Source organism: Ovis aries, chromosome 10 (assembly GCF_016772045.2).
Source record: "Ovis aries strain OAR_USU_Benz2616 breed Rambouillet chromosome 10, ARS-UI_Ramb_v3.0, whole genome shotgun sequence".
Classification (NCBI taxonomy): domain Eukaryota; kingdom Metazoa; phylum Chordata; class Mammalia; order Artiodactyla; family Bovidae; genus Ovis; species Ovis aries.
This window is the reverse complement of record NC_056063.1, coordinates 29,919,914-29,944,839: the sequence shown is the minus strand read 5'-3', so window position 1 is coordinate 29,944,839 and position 24,926 is coordinate 29,919,914. Positions and strand designations below refer to the sequence as shown.

General features: G+C 42.6%; 1 protein-coding gene across 2 annotated transcripts in view; it reads left to right on the top strand.

The window, feature by feature from the left end:
• The window catches only part of B3GLCT (beta 3-glucosyltransferase), a 112,390-nt gene extending 101,893 nt beyond the window's left edge, over nt 1–10,497 (top strand). For both annotated transcript variants that reach the window (XM_027973624.2, XM_042254819.1), the window contains exon 15: nt 10,011–10,497. In XM_027973624.2, coding sequence (XP_027829425.1) covers nt 10,011–10,178 — 168 coding nt within the window. In that variant the 3' untranslated portion in view covers nt 10,179–10,497. The remainder of the gene's footprint in view (nt 1–10,010) is intronic.
• Nucleotides 10,498–24,926: the final 14,429 nt, after the last annotated feature.

The following is a 24,926-nucleotide window of genomic DNA, read 5'->3' as shown; positions in this document are numbered from 1 at the left end:
TATCAGGACTGACCCAATATTGTCCTGCTTACCACCGAGTGTTTGCAGTTCTCCACTGGCCTCAGTCTTTATAGCATTGGCTGCCTTTTTATTGGGCTTTCTCCCCTTTGGTTGCTATTAAACTAATTAAATTTCAGTATAGTATCTCAGTAAGCATATATTCTGGGGGCTATAGAAGAGATGAGGTTATGTTCACAAGGGGTGGTTGGCGCTAATAAGGTCACCATCCTGCAATGTGGGGTAAGAAGGAAATCCTATTAGAGTATTTTTATATTTTATGTAAAATTTTACAAAATAACCATAGTTCACACCCATTGTTGGGAAATTCAAAGCTTTTTGAAATTGGAAATATCTAAATGCGCATGTATTTTAAGTGTGCTCCTTTACACTGAAAATATAGTCTCCATGCTTATTCAATAACCAGTAGCCATACAGAGACCTGGGCCTGACAGAAATGGCACTGCAGGAGAGCTTGAGCAAGGCACAGAGAGTGCTTAAGTCACCAACAAAGGCAGAGTCCAGTTTTTGCGTTCTCGAGGACTGCAAGGAAGGATAAAAAAAAAAAAGAACTTTACAGTAAGAAGTGTCTGAGACACCACCTCCTTGGTACACGTCGGAAGGTACTTGGCCGTCTTTTAAAACCTTGAGCCTATATGTGGTGTTCTGAGGACTTAGCAAAGCAGGTTATCCTCTCTGACTCCTCACTCTTGTTCTATCTCATGATGTTTCACTCACAGAGAGGAAGGACAATGAAAACTGTTGGTGTATAAGGGAAATAATTTCTCACTGGTAATATCACAGTCTTGGGACTTCTCAGGTGGCTCAGTGGTAAAGAACCCGATGCAGGAGTGCAGGTTCGATCCCTGGGTAGACCCCCTGGAGGAGGACTTGGGAGCCCACTCCAGTGTGCTTGCCTGGAGAATCCCATGGACAGAGGAGCCTGCTGGGCTACGGTCCCAGGGGCCGCAGAGAGTTGGACACGACTGAGCACACAGCACACATCACAGTCTTAGTTTTTTATAGCAGCTTCTTTAGGGAAGAATTCATTAGTAAATGAAGCGATAAGGAGAAAAGAAAGAGGGAGAATAATCAGTAAGTAAAAGTCCTTTGAAAGTAATTTAAAAAGTGTTGTTTCCCAAACTTTAAAACTCTTGATTTTGCTAATTCACATAATACATTTTAAACCTTTCCAAAGTCATAAAGTGTGCTCAAAACCCATCCTCCCCAACAGGCACTGCTTTATCTTCCAATTCTTAAGCCTCTTTTAAGAGGGTTTGCTTTGATTTGGACATTACTTTCCATTTGTAATGTTTGAACACTGGAAAGAGTCGGACATGATACATGAGCGACTAATACTTTCACACCAGAGAGTGTATCTGTTCATACTGAGAAAGAGAAAAAAATCTAGGATTCGTAGTGAGTTATAGTGGGTGTGTGGAAACAAGCTGGATTCAAAGTTGCCTGGGCCCCATTCCTTCTCTTTTGAGTCAGGGAAGGTTATTGTGAAATCACAGGTTCAGAACAGAAAAGGAATGTGTAGTATAGCTCTCTGTTAAAAACAAAGTGTCTAGAGCATGCGGTTTTCCTGTGGTTACAAAATTATATGCCACTAATGGGTATGACTGTGGTCCGGGTGATAAGATTGCCTATTTTCTGTGATTATGGTTTGTGTGTCTGCCCTCTGATGCCTCAATGAATCAGCCTTGTCTAACTCAATGAAACTAAGCCATGCCCTGTGGGGCCATCCAAGATGGGCGGGTCATGGTGGAGAGGTCTGACAGAATGTGGTCCACTGGAAAAGCTAATGGCAAACCACTTCAGTACGCTTGCCTTGAGAACCCCATGGAGAGTATGAAAAGGCAAAATGATAGGACCCTGAAAGAGGAACTCTCCAGTTCGGTAGGTGCCCAATATGCTACTAGAGATCAGTGGAGAAATAACTCCAGAAAGAATGAAGGGATGGAGCTAAAGCAAAAACAATACCCAGTTGTGGATGTGACTGGTGATAGAAGCAAGGTCTGATGCTGTAAAGAGCAATATTGCTTAGGAACCTGGAATGTCAGGTCCATGAATCAAGGCAAATTGGAAGCAGTCAAACAGGAGATGGCAAGAGTGAACGTTGACATTCTAGGAATAGCGAACTAAAATGGACTGGAATGGGTGAATTTAACTCAGATGACCATTATATCTACTACTGTGGGCAGGAATCCCTTAGAAGAAATGGAGTAGCCATCATGGTCAACAAAAGAGTCCGAAATGCAGTACCTGGTTGCAATCTCAAAAACGACAGAATGATCTCTGTTCGTTTCCAAGGCAAACCATTTAGTATCACAGTAATCCAAGTCTCTGCCCCAACCAGTAATGCTGAATAAGCTGAAGCTGAATGGTTCTATGAAGACCTACAAGACCTTCTAGAATTAACACCTAAAAAGGATGTCCTTTTCATTATAGGGGACTGGAATGCAAAAGTAGGAAGTCAAGAAACACATAGCGTAACAGGCAAATTTCGCCTTGGAATATGGAATGAAGCAGGGCAAAGCCTAAGAGGTTTGCCAAGAGAACACACTGGATATAGCAAACACCCTCTTCCAAGAACACAAGAGAAGACTCTACACATGGACATCACCAGATGGTCAACACCGAAATCAGATTGATTACGTTCTTTGCAGCCAAAGATGGAGAAGCTCTATACAGTCAGCAAAAACAAGACCAGGACCTGACTGTGGCTCAGATCATGAGTTCCTTATTGCCAAATACAGACTTAAATTGAAGAAAGTAGGGAAAACCACTAGACCATTCAGATATGACCTAAATCAAATCTCTTATGATTATACAGTGGAAGTGAGAAATAGATTTAAGGGACTACATCTGATCGACAGAGTGCCTGATGAACTATGGATGGAGGCTCGTGACACTATAGGAGACAGGGATCAAGACCATCCCCAAGAAAAAGAAATGCAAAAAAGCAAAATTGCTGTCTGAGGAGGCCTTACAAATAGCTGTGAACAGAAGAGAAGCCAAAAGCAAAGGAGAAAAGGAAAGATATAAGCATCTGAATGCAGAGTTCCAAAGAATAGGAAGGAGAGATATAAGAAAGCCTTCCTCAGTGATCAGTGCAAAGAAATAGAGGAAAAGAACAGAATGGGAAAGACTAGAGATCTCTTCAAGAAAATTAGAGATACCAAGGGAACATTTCATGCAAAGATGGGCTCAATAAAGGACAGAAACGGTATGGACCTAACAGAAGCAGAAGATACTAAGAAGAGCTGGCAAGAATACACAGAAGAACTGTACAAAAAAGAGCTTCACGACCAAGATAATCATAATGGTGTGATCACTCACCTAGAGCCAGACATCCTGGAATGTGAAGTCAAGTGGGCCTTAGGAAGCATCACTATGAACAAAGCTAGTGGAGGTGATGGAATTCTAGTTGAGCTATTTCAAATCATGAAAGATGATGCTGTGAAAGTGCTGCACTCAATATGCCAGCAAATTTGGAAAACTCAGCAGTGGCCACAGGACTGGAAAAGGTCAGTTTTCATTCCAATCCCAAAGAAAGGCAATGCCAAAGAATGCTCAAACTACCGCACAATTGCACTCATCTCACATGCTAGTAAAGTAATGCTCAAAATTCTCCAAGCCAGGCTTTAGCAATACGTGAACTGTGAACTTCCAGATGTTCAAGCTGGTTTTAGAAAAGGCAGAGGAACCAGAGATCAAATTGCCAACATCTGCTGGATCATCGAAAAAACAAGAGAGTTCCAGAAAAACATCTATTTCTGCTTTATTGACTATGCCAAAGCCTTTGACTGTGTGGATCACAATAAACTGTGGAAAATTCTTCAAGAGATGAGAATACAGACCACCTGACCTGCCTCTTGAGAAACCTATATGCAGGTCAGGAAGCAACAGTTAGAACTGGACATGGAACAACAGACTGGTTCCAAATAGGAAAAGGAGTACGTCAAGGCTGTATATTGTCACCCTGCTTATTTAACTTATATGCAGAGTACATCATGAGACACGCTGGGCTGGAAGAAGCACAAGCTGGAATCAAGATTGCCGGGAGAAATATCAATCACCTCAGATATGCAGATGACAGCACCCTTATGGCAGAAAGTGAAGAGGAACTAAAAAACCTCTTGATGAAAGTCAGAGGAGAGTGAAAAAGTTGGCTTCAAGCTCAACATTCAGAAAATAAGATCATGGCATCTGGTCCCATCACTTCGTGGGAAATAGATGGGGAAACAGTGGAAACAGTGTCAGACTTTTTTTGGGGGGGCTCCAAAATCACTACAGATGGTGACTGCACCCATGAAATTAAAAGAAGCTTACTCCTTGGAAGAAAAGTTATGACCAACCTAGATAGCATATTCAAAAGCAGAGACATTACTTTGCTGACTAAGGTCCGTCTAGTCAAGGCTATGGTTTTCCAGTGGTCATGTATGGATGTGAGAGTTGGACTGTGAAGAAGGCTGAGCGCCGAAGAATTGATGCTTTTGAACTGTGGTGTTGGAGAAGACTCTTGAGAGTCCCTTGGACTGCAAGGAGTTCCAACCAGTCCATTCTAAAGGAGTTCAGCCCTGGGTGTTCTTTGGAAGGAATGATGATGAAGCTGAAAGTCCAGTACTCCAGTACTTTGGCCACCTCATGCGAAGAGTTGACTCACTGGAAAAGACCCTGATGCTGGGAGGGATTGGGGGCAGGAGGAGAAGGGGACGACAGAGGATGAAATGGCTGGATGGCATCACCGACTGGATGGATGTGAGTTTGAGTGAACTCTGGGATATGGTGGTGGACAGGGAGGCCTGGCGTGCTGCGATTCATGGGGTCGCAGAGAGTTGGACACGATTGAGGGACTGAACTAAACTGACTGATAGTTGATTAGATTAAGTTGCTCAGGCATGGGAATGACTTCTAGAAAATCATGCTAAAAAATGAGAATTAAAACTTGAGGGAGAAAGCAGCCACACGTTCCAGGGAGAAGGAGTCTATGGTATAAGTTCAAGTAAGTTAGTCTTTCATAAAGAGTAGTAAAAGTGAAAAATCCTGGCTCCAACAGTCACCATCTGTTTGACCCTTGACAAGTTTCTTAACCGCTCTATACTGCAGAGACTTCATCTGTAAAATGAGACATAATAGTACCTAACCCAAGAAAGTTGAATGGGTTATTTTATTTAAAGCACTAAAATTAACAGTGCCTGGCAATTGCAGGTGGAGAATGCAATGCATCCCACTCCAGTACTCTTGCCTGGAAAATCCCATGGACGGAGGTGCCTGGTAGGCTACAGTCCATGGGGTTGCGAAGAGTTGGACATGACTGAGAGGCTTCACTTTTACTTTCCACTTTCATGCATTGGAGAAGGAAATGGCAACCCACTCCAGTGTTCTTGCTTGGAGAATCCTAGTGATGGGGGAGCCTGGTGGGCTGCCATCTCTGGAATAACACAGAGTCGGACACGACTGAAGTGACTTAGCAGCAACTTAGCAGCAAAAGTGAACAAATTTGTGAGCTGCTATAACACATTATTTAAAATAGCCAGTTTCCAACCAAATATGGTGAAAGTTGCAAAGAAACATATTCAGGGAGAAATGTAGTCAACAGAAATGGACTCTGAATGGGACCAGGTATTAGATTTGACAGAGAAAGCCTTCAAAGCACCTAAAAAAAAAAAAAAAAATCAAAGAATTAAAGGAAAATATTACAGTAACTCAACGAATAGCAAATCTTAATAGAAAGATAGAAACTTTGATAAAGAACCAGATGAAAACTCTATAGTTGTAAACGCAACAAATGAAATGAGAAATTATCTAAATGAACTTAACAGTAGATTGGAGATGCAGAAGAAACCATCAGTAAGTTTGAAGGCAAATGAATAGAAATTACCTAATCCAGAGAGCAGAACGAGACTAAAGAAAAATGAACGTGTCCTCAAAGTGGTAAAACATAAAGTATACCAACGTGCATTTAATGGGAGTTCTTTTCAAAAAGAGAAGGGAGAAAAAATGGGACAGTTTGCTTTTGTTTTTGTTTTTTTTTTTAGAAGAAACAACATTTTCTCAAATGTTGTAATGAGAAACAGTCTGTTGATCTGAGGAAATCAACAAGGCCCTTACAGGATAATCAGGAAAAGATTACACATGAACATGTTATAGTTCAGTCGTTGAAAAACAATGACAAAGTGAGAACCTTAATAAAAAAAAACCTAATGAAAATTGAAATTAAAATGCTATTGGTGTACATGCGTTCCCAGTGTACACCCGTGGTGGATTCATGTCAATGTATGGCAAAACCAATATAGTATTGTAAAGTAAAATAAAGTAAAAATAAAAATTTAAAAAAATAAAAAATTTAAAAAATACCTAAATTAAAGTAAATAAATAAATAAATAAGAAAAAAAAATGCTATTGGCTAATGTCTCATTAGAAGTAAGAGAGACCTGAGGGCAGAAAGAAAAGGAAGAATTTAACCAACAATTCTGTATCAGTAAAGCTATCCTTCCAAAATGAAAGTGGAATAAAGACATTACCAGATAAACAAAAAGTGAGAAGAGCTTTTTGCTAGCAGACATTCCCTTCCCTTAAAAAAAAGCTAAAGAAAATCCTTTGGGCTGAGAGAAAATGACATCATGTGGTACCTGGAATGTATAAGCGAGTGAGTAAGTACACTGGAAAGACCATATGTACATACCTGCTTGTGTGTATATATACACATGTATAAAAAATTAAGAAAAATGTGAGCATAAAATATCTGTATGTGTATATACACATATCTTTCCACAAGCACTGGAACAAAGAGAATCACTTTGCAGTACACCTGAAACTAACACAGAGCTGTAAATTAACTATATTTCAACCTAAAAAATGGTATAGAAAACTAAAAAAAAAAAAACAAAAAAAAACATACCACGCAACCAGCTGATCACAAGAGAGCTTGAGTGGCTATAGTAATATTAAAAACAATACATTTTAAGAACAGAAATATTACTAGACAGAAAGTGGGACATTTCATGACAGAAGGTCAAAACATCAAGAGGAAAAACGATTATAATATAACACATGTTTACAGCTAACAGATGTTCACATTACACAAAACAAATGGAATTGAAAGGAGAAACAGACAAGTATTAGCTACTTGACTTGTCACATAAAGAATAATATTCTGACAATAGAATAAACATTCTTTTTCAAATGTATATGTCCATTCTCTAGGATAGACCATAAGCTAAGTAATATTGTTTTGCCGAATATATTTAAAAGGATTGAAAACATACACAGTATACCCCCAGAATAATGGAATGAAATTAGAATCAACAGAAAATGGGGAAATTCCCCCAATATTTGGAAATTAAACAACATGTTTTAAAATAACCCTTGGGTTGAAAAAAGAAATCATAAGGAAAATTAGAAAATGAAAATGAGAACACAGCATATCCTAAAATTTGAGTTCAGCTATAGAGTGATTAGTAGGAAATTTATAGTTTTAAATATGTTGTGCTGTGCTTCCCTGGTGGCTCAGACACTAAAGAACCCACGTGCAGTGGAGGAGACCCGGGTTTGATCCCTCGGTCGGGAAGATTCTCTGGAGAAGGACATGGCAAACCCACTCCAGTATTCTTGCCTGGAGAATCCTATGACAGAGGAGGCTGGCGGGCTACAGTCCACAGGGTCACCAAGAGTCAGACACGACTGAACGGCTCACACTCTCACTTTCACAAGATAGAGTGTTAGTGGGAAATTGATAGCTTTAAACGTGTTGTGCGGTGTTGTGCTTAGTCGCTCAGTCATGTCCGGCTCTCTGCGCTGTTAGAAAGGAACAAAGATATTAAATTACTAGTCTAAGTTTCTACATTGAGAGCAGAATAATATAAAATCGAATCTGAACTACATGGAATAAAAGACATGTTAAAGATCAGAGCACAAATAATGAAATAGGAAACAAAATCAGTTAAACCAAAAATTAGTTCTAATCCGATAAACCTTTAACTAGCTTGACCAACAGAAAACCAGTTGTTTTGTTTTTGCTCCTGTTTGTTGGTTAGTTGCTAAGTTGTACCCAACTTTTTTGTGACCCTGAGGACTGTAGTCTGCCAGGCTTCCTTGTCCATGGGCTTTCCCAGGCAAAAATACAGGAGTGGGTAGCCATTCCCTTCTCCAGGGGATCTTCCCCACCCAGGGATCCATCCTGAGTCTCCTGCTTTGCATAAGAGAGGATGTAAGTTGCCAAACTCAGAAGTGAAAAAGGGGCATTATTATATACCCTACCAAAATTATGCCAACAAATTAGACAGTTTAAATGAAGTGGAGAAATTTCTAGAATCACACTTTTTAAGCAAGTCTATTTCTTAAGAAATAGAGAATGTATTTAAACCTTTATACATTGATGAAATTGAATTCGAGAAGTGGCAAGAATGTTTCCCAACTCAGTTTATGATGCCACAGATGTACGCTGTATTCCCAGGAGCAAGCACTGAGAAGATCACTTAAAAAATAGCTAAAAAATTAACAAAGGGATTAAAATGGGATATCAGAAAAGTAAACCACAGGCCAGCGTTTCTCTTGAATTCATAAGAAAATGTCAACCAGCCAAATCTAGCAATGTGTCAAAAGTGTTGCTTGTTTTTCACACTTTAAAATGAACTGTTGGGAAATATAATTACATCTAAAAGGAAAAAATAAATCCATAATACCTTTGCCTCTATTGATGCAGATTCCACAAGTGATTGATTGAATCTCAGGAGTCATCCATGCAGGTGAAGTGTGGGCTTATCAAGCATTCAGTTCAGTTCAGTTCAGTCACTCAGTTGTGTCCGACTCTTTGCAAAATCATTTCTGATAAATGAGGTCACGGAAGAGAACAAGACAAAACCAGAAAAGTAGAGTGCACCCAGAGCAGCATCTGTGATGCTCAGAAGTCTGTACTGCCTCTGATAACCAACCTCTGGGCCCAAATACCAAAGAGAATGGACATGGGCAGAGGGGGCGCTGTGTACAGAGAGAGAGAGGGCTTAAATCTGCAGGACGTAAGTTGGGCAAAATGTAAACCTTATCTGTAGAGATGACAGCTCACTGAACAGCGCAACAAGTGGAGGGTAAAACTATTTTAGACGCTTTACAGCTGTGATTTACATCCCATACACAATTCTCACACAGTGATGGTGTGAATGGCAGCTTGAAACATCTTAGCAAATTTCCAGAGTTGGCCCATCACAAACCTGGTTTTATGGCCTGATAGTCATGCCCCCCACACTTCCCTTGAAGGCATTTGCAGCCGTTCCCCACTGCATTTGCAGACCCAGGGCACCACAGGTTTGCCTTGTGTCTCCACTGCTGTTCCTGTTCAGTCACTAAACTGTGTCTCTTTGCGACCCTACGGACTGTAGCACAGTGGGCTTCCTTGTCCCTCATTATCTCCTGGAGTTTGCTCAGACTCACATCCATTGAGTCAAGGATGCCATCCAGCCATCAACCATGTGTCTCTATGGTGTTTCCTTTTCTAGACCTGTCCTTGTCCCTGATGAGATCTGTGTTTCCCTTCTCTGAAAGACATATGCTTGATTCCACGTCAGAACAGCAGATGGGCAACGGGAACCCCCAGAACGCCTTGCCCCACCTTGCCATACACACACCATGTACGGCCAGAGTTTCTTTAGTCCTGGGAAGTAAGTTTTTCTGCCTCTCTGCAGAAGTTTTAATAGTAACTTAAATGACTTGCCAAGGAAACCTTTTCATATTACCATGGTTGATCTCTCTGGGGCATGGCTGTGGAACCTAGGAGCAGAGCGCGGATGTGTTTGGAGCATTGTGCTGGGGGTAAGGAAGTAATTGGAGATGCAGAAGCAAGGAGCCTAGAGGCAGATTTTCCTGGAAAGGATTCTCCTCTTTGCTGTTAGATTCCCATAACCAACACCAGCTCTGGAAGGGAAGCAGTCGATCCACGTTTCAATGCTATTCTGAAGCAGGACTGTTTCTGGTGAGTGAGAGGGTGCGATTCTCTGTTCTGTCTGCAGGCGCGGCCCGTGGATTACCCTAAGGACTTCCTGTCTCACCAGGTTCCCGTGTCTTTCCACAAGCACTGGAACATTGATCCTGTGAAGGTCTACTTCACGTGGCTGGCGCCCGGTGAGGAGGACCGAGCCAGGGAGCAGAGTCGAAGAGGCCTCAGAGAGGAGCTGTGAGGCACGGGGCCCGCAGGCACGGTCGGAGGCCGAGACTCGTGCTGTCCTGCTGGGCTGCGTCTCACAGCCCACCTGTGCGTGACACACGGCGTCGGAAGCGTCCTGACTGCAGGTGGACGTGTGATGTGGTCATTTTTGAGTTGGGGGTGGGGAAGAAGTCATACGGAAAGCAGATTTTTTTTTCTTTTCTGGGGAAAAAAAATCACTTGCGTTGGCATTATGCAGTTCTTGTAATACACAATGATTACTGTGTATTTTTCAAGCTGTGAAACAGCAGCTTTATTTCTGTCACAGAAAAATAAATGGTACCAGAAGTCTCCTTCCTGTCCTCGCTCTTCATTATAACGGACGTGTCAGTTGGGCATGAGGCTGGAGAGACGTGACTGTCTTCATCATTATACATAAAATAAAGAAGAGAAGGTGTGTTGACCTGGATCTTACCATGGGGCCAACTTTTAAACCATACTATTGATGATCGAAATGATTTCCTGGTAACTCAGTGGGAAGACTGCTATATTAAGGATCATTCGTAAAACATCGTGAGAGTCTAGCAAATGAAAAAATCCCCTGGAGTCTGTAATCAGGGTTGTTATGTTTTATCTGTTTTTCTGTTTATGCCTCATAAAAAGAGAATAAGAAGTCTTCTGCGAGACTTTTCTGCTTCTTTAGAGGTTCATCTGTGTTCTATTTCTCCCCGAAGCCCTATCTTTATGACCTACTTATAACACAAAAGGGTACTGACTGCTGCCAGAAAAATGTTCTCAGTATTTAAAAAACAGCGTTGTATTTTATTCAAGTCACTGAGCTCTGTGTAAAGTCTCAGCAAGTATATTAAATTAATTGTACCTGGTATTTTATTCTTATTGTATATTACGTAATGACTCCAGACTCAGAAAGGACCTCCCCAGTGTCAGGGAGGGCTGCATGGTGATTTGGCAACTTCCCAGGGTTCTCAAGGAATGAAATCTGCAAACAGTATTTTGAAACTGCGCTAATTTCCACATCATAGCTTTAATATATAGTAATTTAATACACTATTAATTTTTAAAGCTTATTCTGTATTTAACATTTAATTATATAATTCCATTTTCTAAAGGTATTTGCACAAAATTTGATTTTACTGTGTCTTAAACTAATTTTGACATAGTAAAATACTTTTTTAAAAACAAAATTATTAATTTTGTTTGTAATGTTTTTATATCCAAGCATAGGGTTTCAAAGCTGTGCCACCAAACGTACCCATGTGTGTGTTTTATCGATACATTTTTCTTGCAGCTTATATGGATTTCCAAAACAATGCAGTAGTATTTATCATTTTTCCAAACCAGCCAATACCAAGACTGGTGTGTTTTCAATGATAACTGAACACACTGGATTCGTCTCTCTGAAGGTGGATTTTGTGGTCTGTCCGGGGAATGGATCCAGCAGGATTGGTTGGATGAGAAGCGCCTGAAGGATTTAGACGTCTGGCCGAGCTGCTGCTGCTGACATCAGTACTGTTGTCATAGCTGGGATTCCTGCCGCCGCCGCTGCCATAGGCACCTTTGTGGCTCCTATAATCGTGCGCCTGGAGGCTGGGCTGCCTGACCCCGTGGAGAAAAGCCTTCAGCTCCTACTCGTGCCGGCCGTTCACACTCAGAGAATAGTGTGTTCCTCTGACAGGACTGAACGTGAGGCATCTCTACGTGAAGGTCCTCGTCAAGCTTTCTGTTACGATGACCAGTGCCTTCTGCTGATACCGGGGCGCCTCCTCTGGTACTTTTAGGTATTCTGTTAATTATGTTTACTTTTTGGGACTGTGTAAGCCTAACAATAAGTAAAAGAACTTTGCCTAAGCTTCTGATTTCGCCAATCGATTTATGAGTCCGAGTGGAGTGGGAGTTGGGGGGGCCATGGGGAGAGGGAAATAATGAAGTCAGAGGAGGAAGTTGGCAGCTGGGGAAACACAGTTTTTAAAAAGAAAACGAAAAACCTATCCTTTTGAGAGAAAACCATGGACGTTGAAGATGTATTTACACATGGTCTATAAAACCATTATCTATTTTATTATATAATGAATTGGAAATATGTTGGAACTGATTCTCAGAGAGTCCATATCTTAAGGACTAGTTTTGAATCTGAACTTTCCTGGACAGACACTGTCCTTTGCATACTTTCTGTGCCTTTTAAATAGGAATTTACTTCAAATGGCTATTTTAATACAGGGGTATCACTGTCAAGGCGTTGCAGGTGGAGTCACTGGAATGCCATTTTTGCTTTTAAGCCACTTCTGCTGATAGAGCCAAAGCAAGTTGCCTGACTAAATAGGACTTTTACATCTTGTAGCAAAATAGAAATCCAAACGCAAACACAGCCTTTACAGACTGTTTGAAAACAAAGGGCTATGGGCGTGCTAAACTGCCAGTGACGCTCAACATGGGTGTGTAAGTACCAGTGCTGAGTTTCCTGATTTACTGAATACTGCAGTGCTTCCACAAACATATCCATTGCGATTGTTTCTGTATTTTCCTCAAACATTTATAACAGAGTAGACATTTGTAAGAATGTTTCTGCTGTCTTCCATTCATAATCGGAGATGGAACTTACCTGGACTAAAATGGATCAATCAGTAGATTCATTCAGCAACTATTTCTTAAACCCTTACTACATGTCGGACCTTCCAGGATGACCCTTGCCCCTTGTCTGTCCTCCTTACCATGTTATTCCTGGCATTCTTGAATGCCTGGCACACAGTAGGTGCTATCATTTTATGTCCCCAAGCTTTCTATCAACATGTCACCTGCAAAAGATGCTTTCCTTCTATGTATAGTAAGTGAAGGCTTTGGGCCTTCCCTGGTCCAGTGGCTAAGACTCCATGCTCCCCATGCAGGGGGCCTGGGTTCCATCCCTGGTCAGGGAACTAGATCCCACATGCCGCAACTAAGAGTTCACACACAGCAACTAAAGATCCCGCATACTGCAACGAAGACCCAGTGCAGACAGATGAATAAATATTGGAAGAAAGGGAAGACTTTGTTTCTGGCATTAAGTCTTTTAGCACATGTTTTCACTTTAAAGACACATATTCCTGGAAGGAGTTGGGGTAGGTACAAGGGAAAAGGACATAAACCAGTAATAAGATGATTTATAATAATAATAAATGCTCTAAACTAGACAATGAGAGCAGGGAGACAGAACCAGGTGGGGGCTGGGGACTCCTTTGGATGGAGTGGTTGGAGAGGGCCACTGAGAAAGGCATGCTGAGTAAAGACCGCATTGAACAAAGAGTCAGGAATGCAGAGATGGATGCGCGCAGTGTCTAGGAAAGGGGGGGTGGCAGACCTGAAGGCTCCAAGGTGGGGACAGACCTGGCATGTCTGAAAACACGAGCGAGCCCGTGTGACTGCTTGGCTGTTGTCACAGTTATCATTAAACATCCAGCTGATGCCAAATAAACAGTCGCTATGAAAGTCTGGAGCTCAGTGCAGAAGTCAGAGCCAGCGTTATAATTTGGGGACTTACCAGTAATTTTTAAAGATTTTGGAAGCCCACAGGACTGGACAAGATTGCGTTGGGAGAGAAGGAAACAGTCAGCCTGAGCAGGAGGGTGAGGGGGATGGAAGGGAAACTCGGGACAGGTTTGTGTAAAGGAAACCAAGGAAAGAGCGTTCTGAGAAGCAAGTGGTCGTGTGCCACGTGTTGCCAAGAGGCCCATTAGGAAAGAACGGGGAAGGGACAGTGTGACCTAGCAGCATGGGAGTGACCTTGACGAGATGGCTCCCAGAAAGGTGGCAGAGTGGGAGCTGAGACTGTAGAGAGCAAGTATAAACATCTGGAGGGGTCTAAATCTTCTTTTTATGATTTAAAGACAGCCTAAGGTAGTTTGAGGGAAACCATGGGATCTCGGGAGTTTTTATTTTAAGGTGGGAGATTCTGGGAGACGTCAATGTGAGATATGAGTGATAAGTAGAGGGGAAAAGGATGAGTGATTGGACTGGCGTCCTGGTGACATGGAGCGGGAGATCCCCGGAGTCCAGTGCAGGAATCTTGACAGGAGGGTCTACTGTCAAGAGGAAGGTGTTTCGATTTGCTGACATGAAGATGTGGGTACTGACATTGATCATTTCTGTTAAGTGTGAGACAGGGTTATTTGCTGAGAATGTCTGACTTTTTACACAGATTTACTTTACGGAAATGGCAACATTAATAACAATGACAATGATGACAACCACTTATGTGATACTTATTATACTTGGCACGATTCCTAGTGTTTCACACATTATGTTATTGACCCTTCACAACAACCGCTGGAGTGAATACTAGAGTGTTCCCCAGTTTATACTGGTGGTAACTGAGGCACGGATTTAATATCCAGCCCAAGGTCATACAGCTGCTAATTCAGTGGCAGAGCTGGGTTTTGAACCCAGACATTTTGGCTCTAGAGTTTATTCATAGAATCTCTTTGCTCGTCCACCTCTGTCAGGAACACGTAGCCTCTTCCCAGACCGTGCATCTGGTTCTAAAACACCAGCACAGGTAAAGATGGCCATGAACCAAGAGTTAGGGATTCTAACCCTAACTGGTGGTCCAATGGCTAAGACTCCGCGCTCCCAATGCAGGGGGCCTGGGTTCCATCCCTGGTCAGGGAGCTAGATCCCATGTGCCGCAGCTAAGAGTTCGCATGCCACGACTAAAGATCCCCTGCTGCCAGGTAAATGACTATTAGAATCCAAGAGTTAATCATGAAGTAACTCTACATAAGAGATGAAAGGCAAGTATGATTACATATCAAATTACAGAAGCAATATGTACTGCGAGGTGAGAAAAGGAAAAAACTGGTTCACTGGAACTGAATTTTTGCTCTAGAACTCTGAAAAACAGTACCTCTGGTAAGAGTTAAGATCCTCATACACTGACCCAGAAGGTCTTCCCGGAGGCACATACCCTAGGGAGACAGGAGACACATCCTTGCCCTGATAAGCTTGAACAAGAATGTTCAGAGTAGCATACACAGTTCAGAAGAGCTGAAAGTCTAGGTGTCCACCGCTTGGAGGAATCGGTAAGTTCTGGAATGTCTTTACAGTGTCACATTATGCTGTGGTTAGTATGAGTGAAATACAGCTCATGACATGCCTCAATGTTAAGCAAGTTTTAAAAGATCACAGAATAAAACTTACAGTTGGACCTCCTTTATGTAACTTGAAACTGTGGAAAATGAAAAAATAAATGTATATAGATACACATCTAAAACAAGAGGATAGACAGAATTCACGATAGTAGTTAACCTCCCCGTCTCTAAATCCTTTTACTTAATCACCCCTCATCTGAAAAGTTCTGTTTCCCATATGACATGACACTGTCCAGGGGTTAGGACGTAGGTATCTGGATATCTTTTTGGGGAGTGTCATCAGCTCACCACAGTATGTGATGTGATACTTTGGCAGACAGGTGAGTCAGGGGAATCTGAGGATGGCCTGCCTACTCCTTTCATTCACTCATTCATTCACACTTGACAGATATATTTTGTGCAACTACCATGTGCCGGGGGCTTCCCTGGTGGCTCAGACAGTAAAGAATCTGCCTGTAGCGCAGGAGACGGAGGTTTGATCCCTGGGTTAGGAAGGTCCCCTGGAGAAGGGAATGGCAACAACCCATTTCAGTATTCTTGCCTGGAAGAGCCTGGCAGGCTATAGTCCATGGGGTAGCAAAGCGTGGGACATGACTGAGAGACTAACACTTTGTGCCAGGCATTGTGGTAAACACTGGGTGCCCAGTGATGCCACCTAGATCATCTCTTACCAGCAAACACACACACACACACACACAAATTTATTTTACATAGCTAGCCATTCTTGGGCTTCCCTGGTGGCTCAGACGGTAAAGAATCTGCCTGCAATGCAGGAGATTTGGGTTCGATCCCTGGGTCAGGAAGATCCCCTGGAGAAGGGAATGGCAACCCACTCCAATATTCTTGCCTGGGAAATCCCATGGACAAAGGAGCCTGGTGGGCTACAGCACTTGGGGTCACAAAGAGTCAGACACGACTGAGCGACCAACACCTTAACTTCAGTCATTCTTTACACAGAGAAGAAATTAGGCTAAAGACCTGCCTGAGGGACTTCCCTGGCGGTCCAGTGGTTAAAAAAAAGCTCCTACTGCAGGGGGCATGGGCTTGATCCTTGGTCTGGGAGCTAAGATCCTGCTTGCTATGTGGCCAAAGAAAGAAATAATGACCTAAAGATCTGTCTGGTATTATTCTGGGCTTCTCTGCCCACAAGTCTGCTGGACATTTTCAGACATTCCCAAACCTAGAATTTCTTTTTACTAGATTATCTTCCTTATTTCCATACCCCCTCCCCACTCCACCATCGAGTTTCTACTGATTTTATAAGCCAAATTGGGAGTTGTTCTGCTCCTTTTTTATCAGGGCAGGGTGAGCACAGGGTTAAATGGTCCTGTGCTGGCCTCATTATTATGTGACCTCGGGCTGGTCACGTCGTGTCTCTGGGCCTCAGTTTGCTAATGAAATGCAGTTTGAACTTTAAAATGCTATGATTCTGCTATCTAAATAGAGGGCCCCTATCACTAACTATCCCCCATAGGTGCTATTTCCACATCTGTGCTCCATTCTGAAAAGACCTTAATCTTGATTTAATTACAATGAATTATCTGCTCCATCAATCTGGAAAATTTTGTCAGATTGAGTTTAATCAATTTGAAGTACATCTGACTTTCATTCACGGATTCAGAAACCCAGGAGAACTGTAATAAGGGTTTTAAGATAATACTTTGTATGGACACAAAAGTTAACTTTGGCTCGTTCAATCGATATTAAGTTTTCTCTTATGTTTTAAGGTTCTGGAGATCTCATAGTAAGCAAAAGCAGAAAGTTTATTGTTCTTGCAGAATTTATCACCAAGGGCATAGATAAGAATCAAAAACTACTGGGCTTCCCTGGTGGCTCAGTGGTAAAGATTCTGCCTGCCATTGTGGAAGACATGGGTTCGATCCCCGGTCTGGGAAGTTCTCACAAGCCACAGAGCAACTGGAGCCGGTGCGCCACAACCACTGAGCTGCAGCTCCTGGAGCCCCAGAGCCCGTGCTCTGCAAAAAGGGAAGCCGCCGCAGTGAGAAGGCTGAGCACCACAGTGGAGAGGAGCCGCCAGCCACCGCAACCAGAGAAGAGCCCTCATAGCAACAAAGACCCAGCACAGCCAAACAAAGTAGACAGACTGCTGCCACTGACTCACATGACCGTGAACTTCCACACAGGCTCACAGGGACTTGGGCTTTGATTTGAGATACAAAACTAAAAAGCAGTTAACCAGGCAAATGGTCAGGAGGAGAGCATTTCAGGAAGAAGAAACAGAAGGTGCAAAGGTTCTGTGGTGGAGGGATCGCAGCTTCTTTGAGAAACTGAGGGAAGCCAGTGGGGCTGCCGTGCTCTGGGGTCATGTCTCACGCCCCCTGTGATGGGCTTTTCTCACGGGCCTCTCCATGCGCTCACTGTTCCATAACAGAATCCCACAGAGTGGTCACTGCATGTATGTTTACACTGTAACTCATCTAAGGATTTCTCCAGTATCGGTTATTTTGACCATTTGCCATTTCCACACTTTGGATTCATTTTTATAAGGGATTAAATAGAAGCTTGCTCCTTGGAAGAAAAGCAATGACAAACGTAGACAGCGTATTAAAAAGCAGAGCCATCACTTGGCCAACAAAAGTCCGTATAGTCAAAGCTATGTTTTTTCTAGTAGTCACTTATGGATGTGCGAGTTGGACCATAAAGAAAGCCGAGTGCCGAAGAATTGATGCTTTGGAATTGTGATGCTGGAGAAGACTCTTGAGAGTCCCTTGAACACCAAGGAGATCAAACCAGTCAATCCTAAAGGAAATCAACCCTGGATATTCACTGGAAGGACAGATGCTGAAGCTCTCATACTTTGGCCACCTAATGCGAAGAGTTGACGCATTGGAAAAGACCCTGATGCTGGGAAAGACTGAAGGCCAAAGGAGAGGGCAGCAGAGGATGAGATGGTTGGATGGCATCACCAACTCTGGATATGAGTTTGAGCAAACTCCAGGAGATAGTGAAGGACAGAGGAGCCTGGTGTGCTGCAGTCCATGGGGTGGCAGAGAGTCAGACACAACTTAGTGACTGAACAACAACAAATATGTGGAATATAAAATATGACACTAACATATCTACAGAACAGAGACAGACTCACAGACATGGAGAACAGACTTATGATTGCCAAGGGGCAGAGAGGGTATGGAGGGAAGGATGGGAGGTTTGGGGTTAGCAGATGCACTAGTACTAGCCCATCCATATAGGATGGGTAGATAACAAGGTCCTGCTATATTTTTAGCACAAGGAACTATATTCAATATCTGTGACAATAATGGGAAAGAATATGTGTGTGTGTGTGTAAATCACTTTGGTATACAGTAGAAATTAACACAACACTGTAAATCAACTATACTTGAAGTAAATCAATGTGATTAGTTTTATCTATTTGGGAATGCCATTTGCATTTATCAATTAGTTTTCCTTTCACAGTTGTATAAGAGCTATAACATAAATTGTCATGGATTGAACTCTGTGCTAAGTCACTTCCGACACTTTGCAACCCTGTAGACTGTAGCCTACCAGGCTCCTCTCTCCATGGGATTCTCCAGGAAAGAATACTGGAGTGGGTTGTCATCTCCTACTCCAGGGGGTCATTCTGACCCAGGTCTCGAACCCAGGTCTCCTGCATTGGCACGTGGGTTCTTCACTGAGCCACCTGGGAAGCCCAAAGTCATAAAACTTGGATTTTAATCCTGACTCTACAACTTACTATGTAATGCTGAACAAGCTGATTAATCTCTCTACACCTCAGTGTTCTCTTCTGTAAAATGCATAGAACCATAGTTCCTATCTTTTAGGCGGCTGTGAGGAATAAATGAGTTAAATGATATAATCAATGAGAATACCCAGCACAATATATAGAAACCTACATTAAAGCTGTGTCTTGTTTAAAAATTATTCATGCCATTTTGCTCCTTATCTTCCTAATTCTGATAAATTTTCCTAGTAAAACAAAAAAATTATTGATAGAGCCATATAGCTAACTTACAATATTTCTGTGCTATTTGTAAATAGCTCTTATAATTGAAAAAAAAAAACAACTTAGAAATAAAGGATATAGGACATTTTAAAATTTCCAAGCAAAAGGGATTTAGTAAAGTTGCCAACAAGAAATCTTGGGAGAAAAATAGCATGAGCTATCCTTGGCAAGATTTAGCTTGGGTTGCTAGTTCTAACAAAGGTGCAAATTATTTGCTTCTAAAGCTGCACATACCTTTGTTATAGAAGAGTTGTAATGGGGATAACATGGTTTTCCAAGGACCCAAAGGATTAGTTAAAAATTCAATTTCCTTTTCGCATTAGGCAACAGAATCATAAAACTCTCTGAAAACATAATACCATAAAACACATACTCAGACTTTTGGGGCGCTCTGTAAACTATAAATCCCAAAGTTTCAACTTCCAACTGGGAGGAATATGAGATGGAATTTGGAAACTTTTCACCTAGCTGAGGATTTGCCATCTGTTATTAGATTCCTACTGCTGCCGTAACAAATGACTGCAACTCAGCAGGCTTAAAACATCAGTTATTATCTTAGAGTTCTGGGGGTCAGATGTCCGGAACGGGTCTCGCAGGCTCATCAAGGGTCATCAGGGCTGCTTTCCTCCTGGAGCTTCCAAGGGGGAACTCATCTCCTTCCCTTTAAGTGAGGGATCTATTTCCCTGCAACCCCCGGATGCCACCTGCACGTGCACCCCTCGGCTCCTGGCTCCTGGTTCCATCTTCAAAGACGGCAGCGTGTCATCACGTTTAAACCTCTCTCCACCTCTGGCCCTCCTGCCTCCCTCTTAACGGGTCCAGTGATTACATTGGACTGACCGGGAAAGCCCACAATACCCTCCCCGTCTCAAAGTCTTTTCCTTCATCACATCTGCACGCCTTTTGCCACCTGAGGTGACATGTATACAGGCCCTGAGGGATGAGGATGTGGACGTTTCTGGGGACCATGGTTCTGTCCACCACACCATTCGAGGCTCTGTTCTTCCTTGAAGTCGGATTTACTTGGGTGTGTTTCTGTTCAGTGCTACCTTGGGCTCCGTGGATGATGACGCTACGTGCGTGACAAACGCTTTCTCTGCCAACTCAACTCTGCATGCATTTTTGTACAATTTGAACGCAACCGACATTGTCCTGAAACACTGTTTTTAGTTTACAGCTGAACACACTTCTCTCCCTGTCATCACACAGGACGTGTGGAACCAATGGACGAGAGGTCCCCTAACATTTCTGTAACAGCTCATCATGTCGGTTTGCACACGATCATCACCTCCTGGTGTTCTCACATTTTGTTATGGGAGGTGGAGCACCTCAGAGAAATGCTGGCAACAAGGTGACATGAGGACTGCCTGGTGATGGCTGGAAGCCAGCCTCCTTTGTCATGCTACCGTTTCTTACTATTTCCAAGGATAAGGTCTCTGGCTTGGCCCTTAAGATGCTCAGCACTAGCTAATTTAGGAAATTTCCACAGTGGCTCTTTAGGAACTACAAGTAAGGGAAATGACCTTATGGATGAAACCACAGCTAAATTTAAATAGAATTCCAACAAACAGTTTTAGAAGCCTTTGCAAAAATTGAGTTCATTGCCACTTTCATGGTGAATTCTATTCCAAGAGATGATTTCAACTGCAATTCCCCCTAAGAGTGAAAAATGGATTTAAACAGGGATGTTCTGAAAAGCACAAATTCACAAAAATTCTGCTTTTACATTGTGTGCCATGAATGACACAAGCCCTCACTATGAGACTTACGAATGTGATTTTCTGGCAGGAAACCTGGGAGTTCAAGAGAAGAAGAAAAGGAGCTGTCTGAGAAACACGCTCACCAGCCCAAAACCAACGGATGGCCTAGAGATACAAAGCGCAGCAGAAATGATACTTTTAATGATGGTCTTGCAAGATCGGCTGTCTGGTGGGCAGGCACCCTCAGGGCAGTTACAACAAGCAATTTGTTTCCTAACACGTAGGTCCCTCCCCCCAGTTCCTCATTGGGATGTATAATCTTCCCAGATATCACCTAAGTTTCATTATTTCCTTACAGGGTATCCTTCGTTCTCCCTTCCCAACTTACATCCTCATTTTAAAACAAAGACTTTCTTGCTAGTTTGTCCCTTCCCCAACATCCTATTCACTTCCAGGTACATGAGCTGCATCACATCCACAAGCCATCAGGCAAGTTCATGGCCAGGGCACAGGCCACAGGTGGAGTCCTGTCTCTTTAGGATCCAGTCTGATCTCCCTCCCCCAACCTCAACTTTATCTAAAGAGTCCAGGCATCAACGTCTGGAAAATGGATCACTTCAAGTTTCTATTTCTTACAACTGTTTTCAAATGATTGCATTTAAGTTCTATTATTTGCACTTTGAGGGAGCAGAGAACCAAATACCAAGTCCCTGAGGAAACTGCCAGGCATCTGTGGGCCATGTGGTACCTCAAGTCAGATCAGACAGGCCCACAGGGAGTTAGGAAGGCTCCATTGGTAACAGCCAACTGTGGGGAGGGGGAGCACAGGTTAGAAAAACACTGTGATAACTCAGAACCGTTCCCTGGAGATACTGCTTCTACAGAAGATGGAGGAGCCAGAATCCCATGGTGACTCTGAAAAGAAGAGGGAGCAGATCGGGTGGCTGGCTAGTCACTGTAGCACACAGAAAAATCACCCCAGAAAAGGAGTGCCTACCAAGTACAGAAATAAAGAACAAGCCTGTGTTACTGAACCCTGGAGGAAAAAGAAAATATGCTGGTGTCTTTGGGGGTGTGGGGGTCGTGTTAAATAGTTCCCACCTTTCCCAGTTAGGTGCCACCTCCTGACCTCTGCCACCCCTGGGACCCCATAATTCACACTGCATTTAGAGACTCCTGCTGTCTGGTAGTTGTTCCAACTGCAATTTCTGTCCAAGAAGAGAAACCACACAGCTCACGGGGTTGCTGGGGCCCCCTACCAAATCCACTGTTCACGATCATGGTAGTGTTAAGGTAGTTAGAACAGAACAACGAGTCCAAGATGGTGGCTAGAGGAACCACTCACTGGGTAAACAAAACAAAAAGGCTGTGAAAGAGGAAGCCGAGGACTGGACTGAGAACCTCTGACGGGACAAACATGCCTCAAACACCTCCCCTCCTCTGATTGGCCTTAAGCGTAGGCCTCTTGGCATTCCCTTCCCTGATTGGTGGTGGGTACAAGCCCTATTTTGCATAAGGCTGAACCAATCGGCCTCCAGAGAGAAGAGACAGACCCTATAAGACGGGAAGGAAGAGGAAGCCACGTTTATGGAGTCAGTCGCAAGGGTGCAGTATCTGCTGCCTCTTTGAGCTGTAACTAGTCTGTTGAGACAAGAAACTTGAGGGTACCCTGTGTGCTGCCTCTTTAATAAATCCTGCCTACTTGAGCTATAATTAGTCTGTTGTTTCAAATGCTTGCTCGGATGAGAGAAGAGCAGAGAAATCCCATCTGCTCTAGTTGTGGGTTAGTCTGTCGTTTCAAATCTTTGTTACAACAAGACAAGAGCCAAGGGAGATGAATAAACTGAACCGACAGTAAATAGTGTGCATTCTGGTCCCACTCAAGGTGGGAGAGCAGGGTCTGTATGATAAATCCACTGTAACATTCCAACATCCCTCAATCTTGGATGCCTTTCTCTGCAGACCACCAAGGCAGTCTACCAATGCAGTCCTGGCATATGCCATCGTTAGTCCATATTTCAGACAGTCCACCAAAAAGAGCTCTTCCTCTCTGTTCCAGCTAAAACATTGTATTCAGAATTGTGCTTTTGCAAGCCCATCTCAGCTTTATCCAATTTTTACATCCTTTCCATCGTGATTTCATGCCCTTGAGATCCAGTCCCACACAGATTGCTTTCTATCTATATAAATGGGAAAGATCAGAGAATTCTTTTGGTAAGTATCACACAGCCTCAAATGTTGGATGTCAGGGGAAAATAGCTGATAAAGGACTTGACTAGAATAAATGATGAAATTTGTGGATCAGCTCCTATGTTAAATTTTATGAGTTTGATCCTTGTGCTATTCTTTATGTACTTGTTCTTAGAAAATACATACAAATCTGGGCAGAAACAGCCTACTAATCCTCTGCTGCTAAGTCGCTTCAGTCGTGTCTGACTGTGCGACCCCAGAGATGGCAGCCCGCCAGGCTCCCCCTTCCCTGGGATTCTCCAGGCGAGAACACTGGAGTGGGTTGCAATTTCCTTCTCCAATGCATGAAAGTGAAAAGTGAAAGTGAGGTCGCTCAGTAAGTGTCCGACTCTTCGTGACTCTATGGACTGCAGTCCACCAGGCTCCTCCGTCCATGCGGTTTTCCAGGCAAGGGTACTGGAGTGGGGTGCCATTGTCATCCTCTAAAACATGGCTAAACATGAACTGCATACTTAGACTTAAAGCATTATTGTTCATGTAGCCTTTAAAAGGATTTTGAAAAATTACATTACTCTTACCTTTTTAAGTTAACACTTAAACTATCTCATCATAAGCTTTCCAAGGAGAATAAGATAAAGATGATTCTGTGAACTTTAAAAAAATTATTCTTCATGGAAGGACAATGAAATCTAGAAAGATGGTACTGATGATTCTGTGAACTTTTAATATCTTGCTAAGAGTATTTTTTTAACAAGTTAGTTTTAAGGCAATCTGACTCTTTCAGGGAATGGAAGTTTGACTCAGTTTTACACTTGATTAGAGTCTAGTCATTTTATAATTTTACATTTCTGTAAAATTAGAGGTTAGCTTGTATAAAAATAATAAGGTGCATTGATTTTTCTTCCGTCTGCTAGAGCAGATAACCTTAAGGGTCATGATTTTAATACAGTATAGGAATTAGCCAGTTTTGTTTCTAATTTAATAGTCTTGTCTCAGCATTCCTTCTCTTATTAACTACATAAAACCCCAGAGTCTGGTGTCTTTTAAAAAATGGCTGGGCCTTCCCTAGCCATCCAGTGGTCAAAACTCGGTACTTCCATTGCAGAAGGTGTGGGTTCAACCCTTGGCTGGAGAACTAAGATCCTGGATGCAAACCACCCTGCCCCCCAACACACCCTGGTCAACAAAAAAAACTTTGTCTCGTGTTGGTCCCTTCTTTAATGGGTTAACTAAAGTGTTGATTCATCTGTTGGCATGGTAATTCTGTTCTTAACATTTTGAGTTATGCTTTGACAGTTCAGATAGTCATAAAACATGTAAGTGCAGTATACTGTAAAAAACTTTTTTTAAAAAATATTTTTAAATTTTATTTTTTTTTACTTTACAATACTGTATTGGTTTTGCCATACATTGACATGAATCCACCACAGGTGTACATGAGTTCCCAACCCTGAACCCCACTCCCACCACCCTCCCCATATCATCTCTCTGGGTCATCCCAGTGCGCCAGCCCCAAGCATCCTGTATCCTGTATCGAACCTAGACTAGTGATTCATTTCTTACATGATAATATACATGTTTCAATGCCATTCTCCCAAATCATCCCACCCTCTCCCTCTCCCACAGAGTCCAAAAGTCTGTTCTTTACATCTGTGTCTCTTGCTGTCTCGCATATAGGGTTATCATTACCATCTTTCTAAATTCCATATATATGTGTTAGGATACTGTTGCTGTTTTTCTTTCTGGCTTACTTCACTCTGTATAAA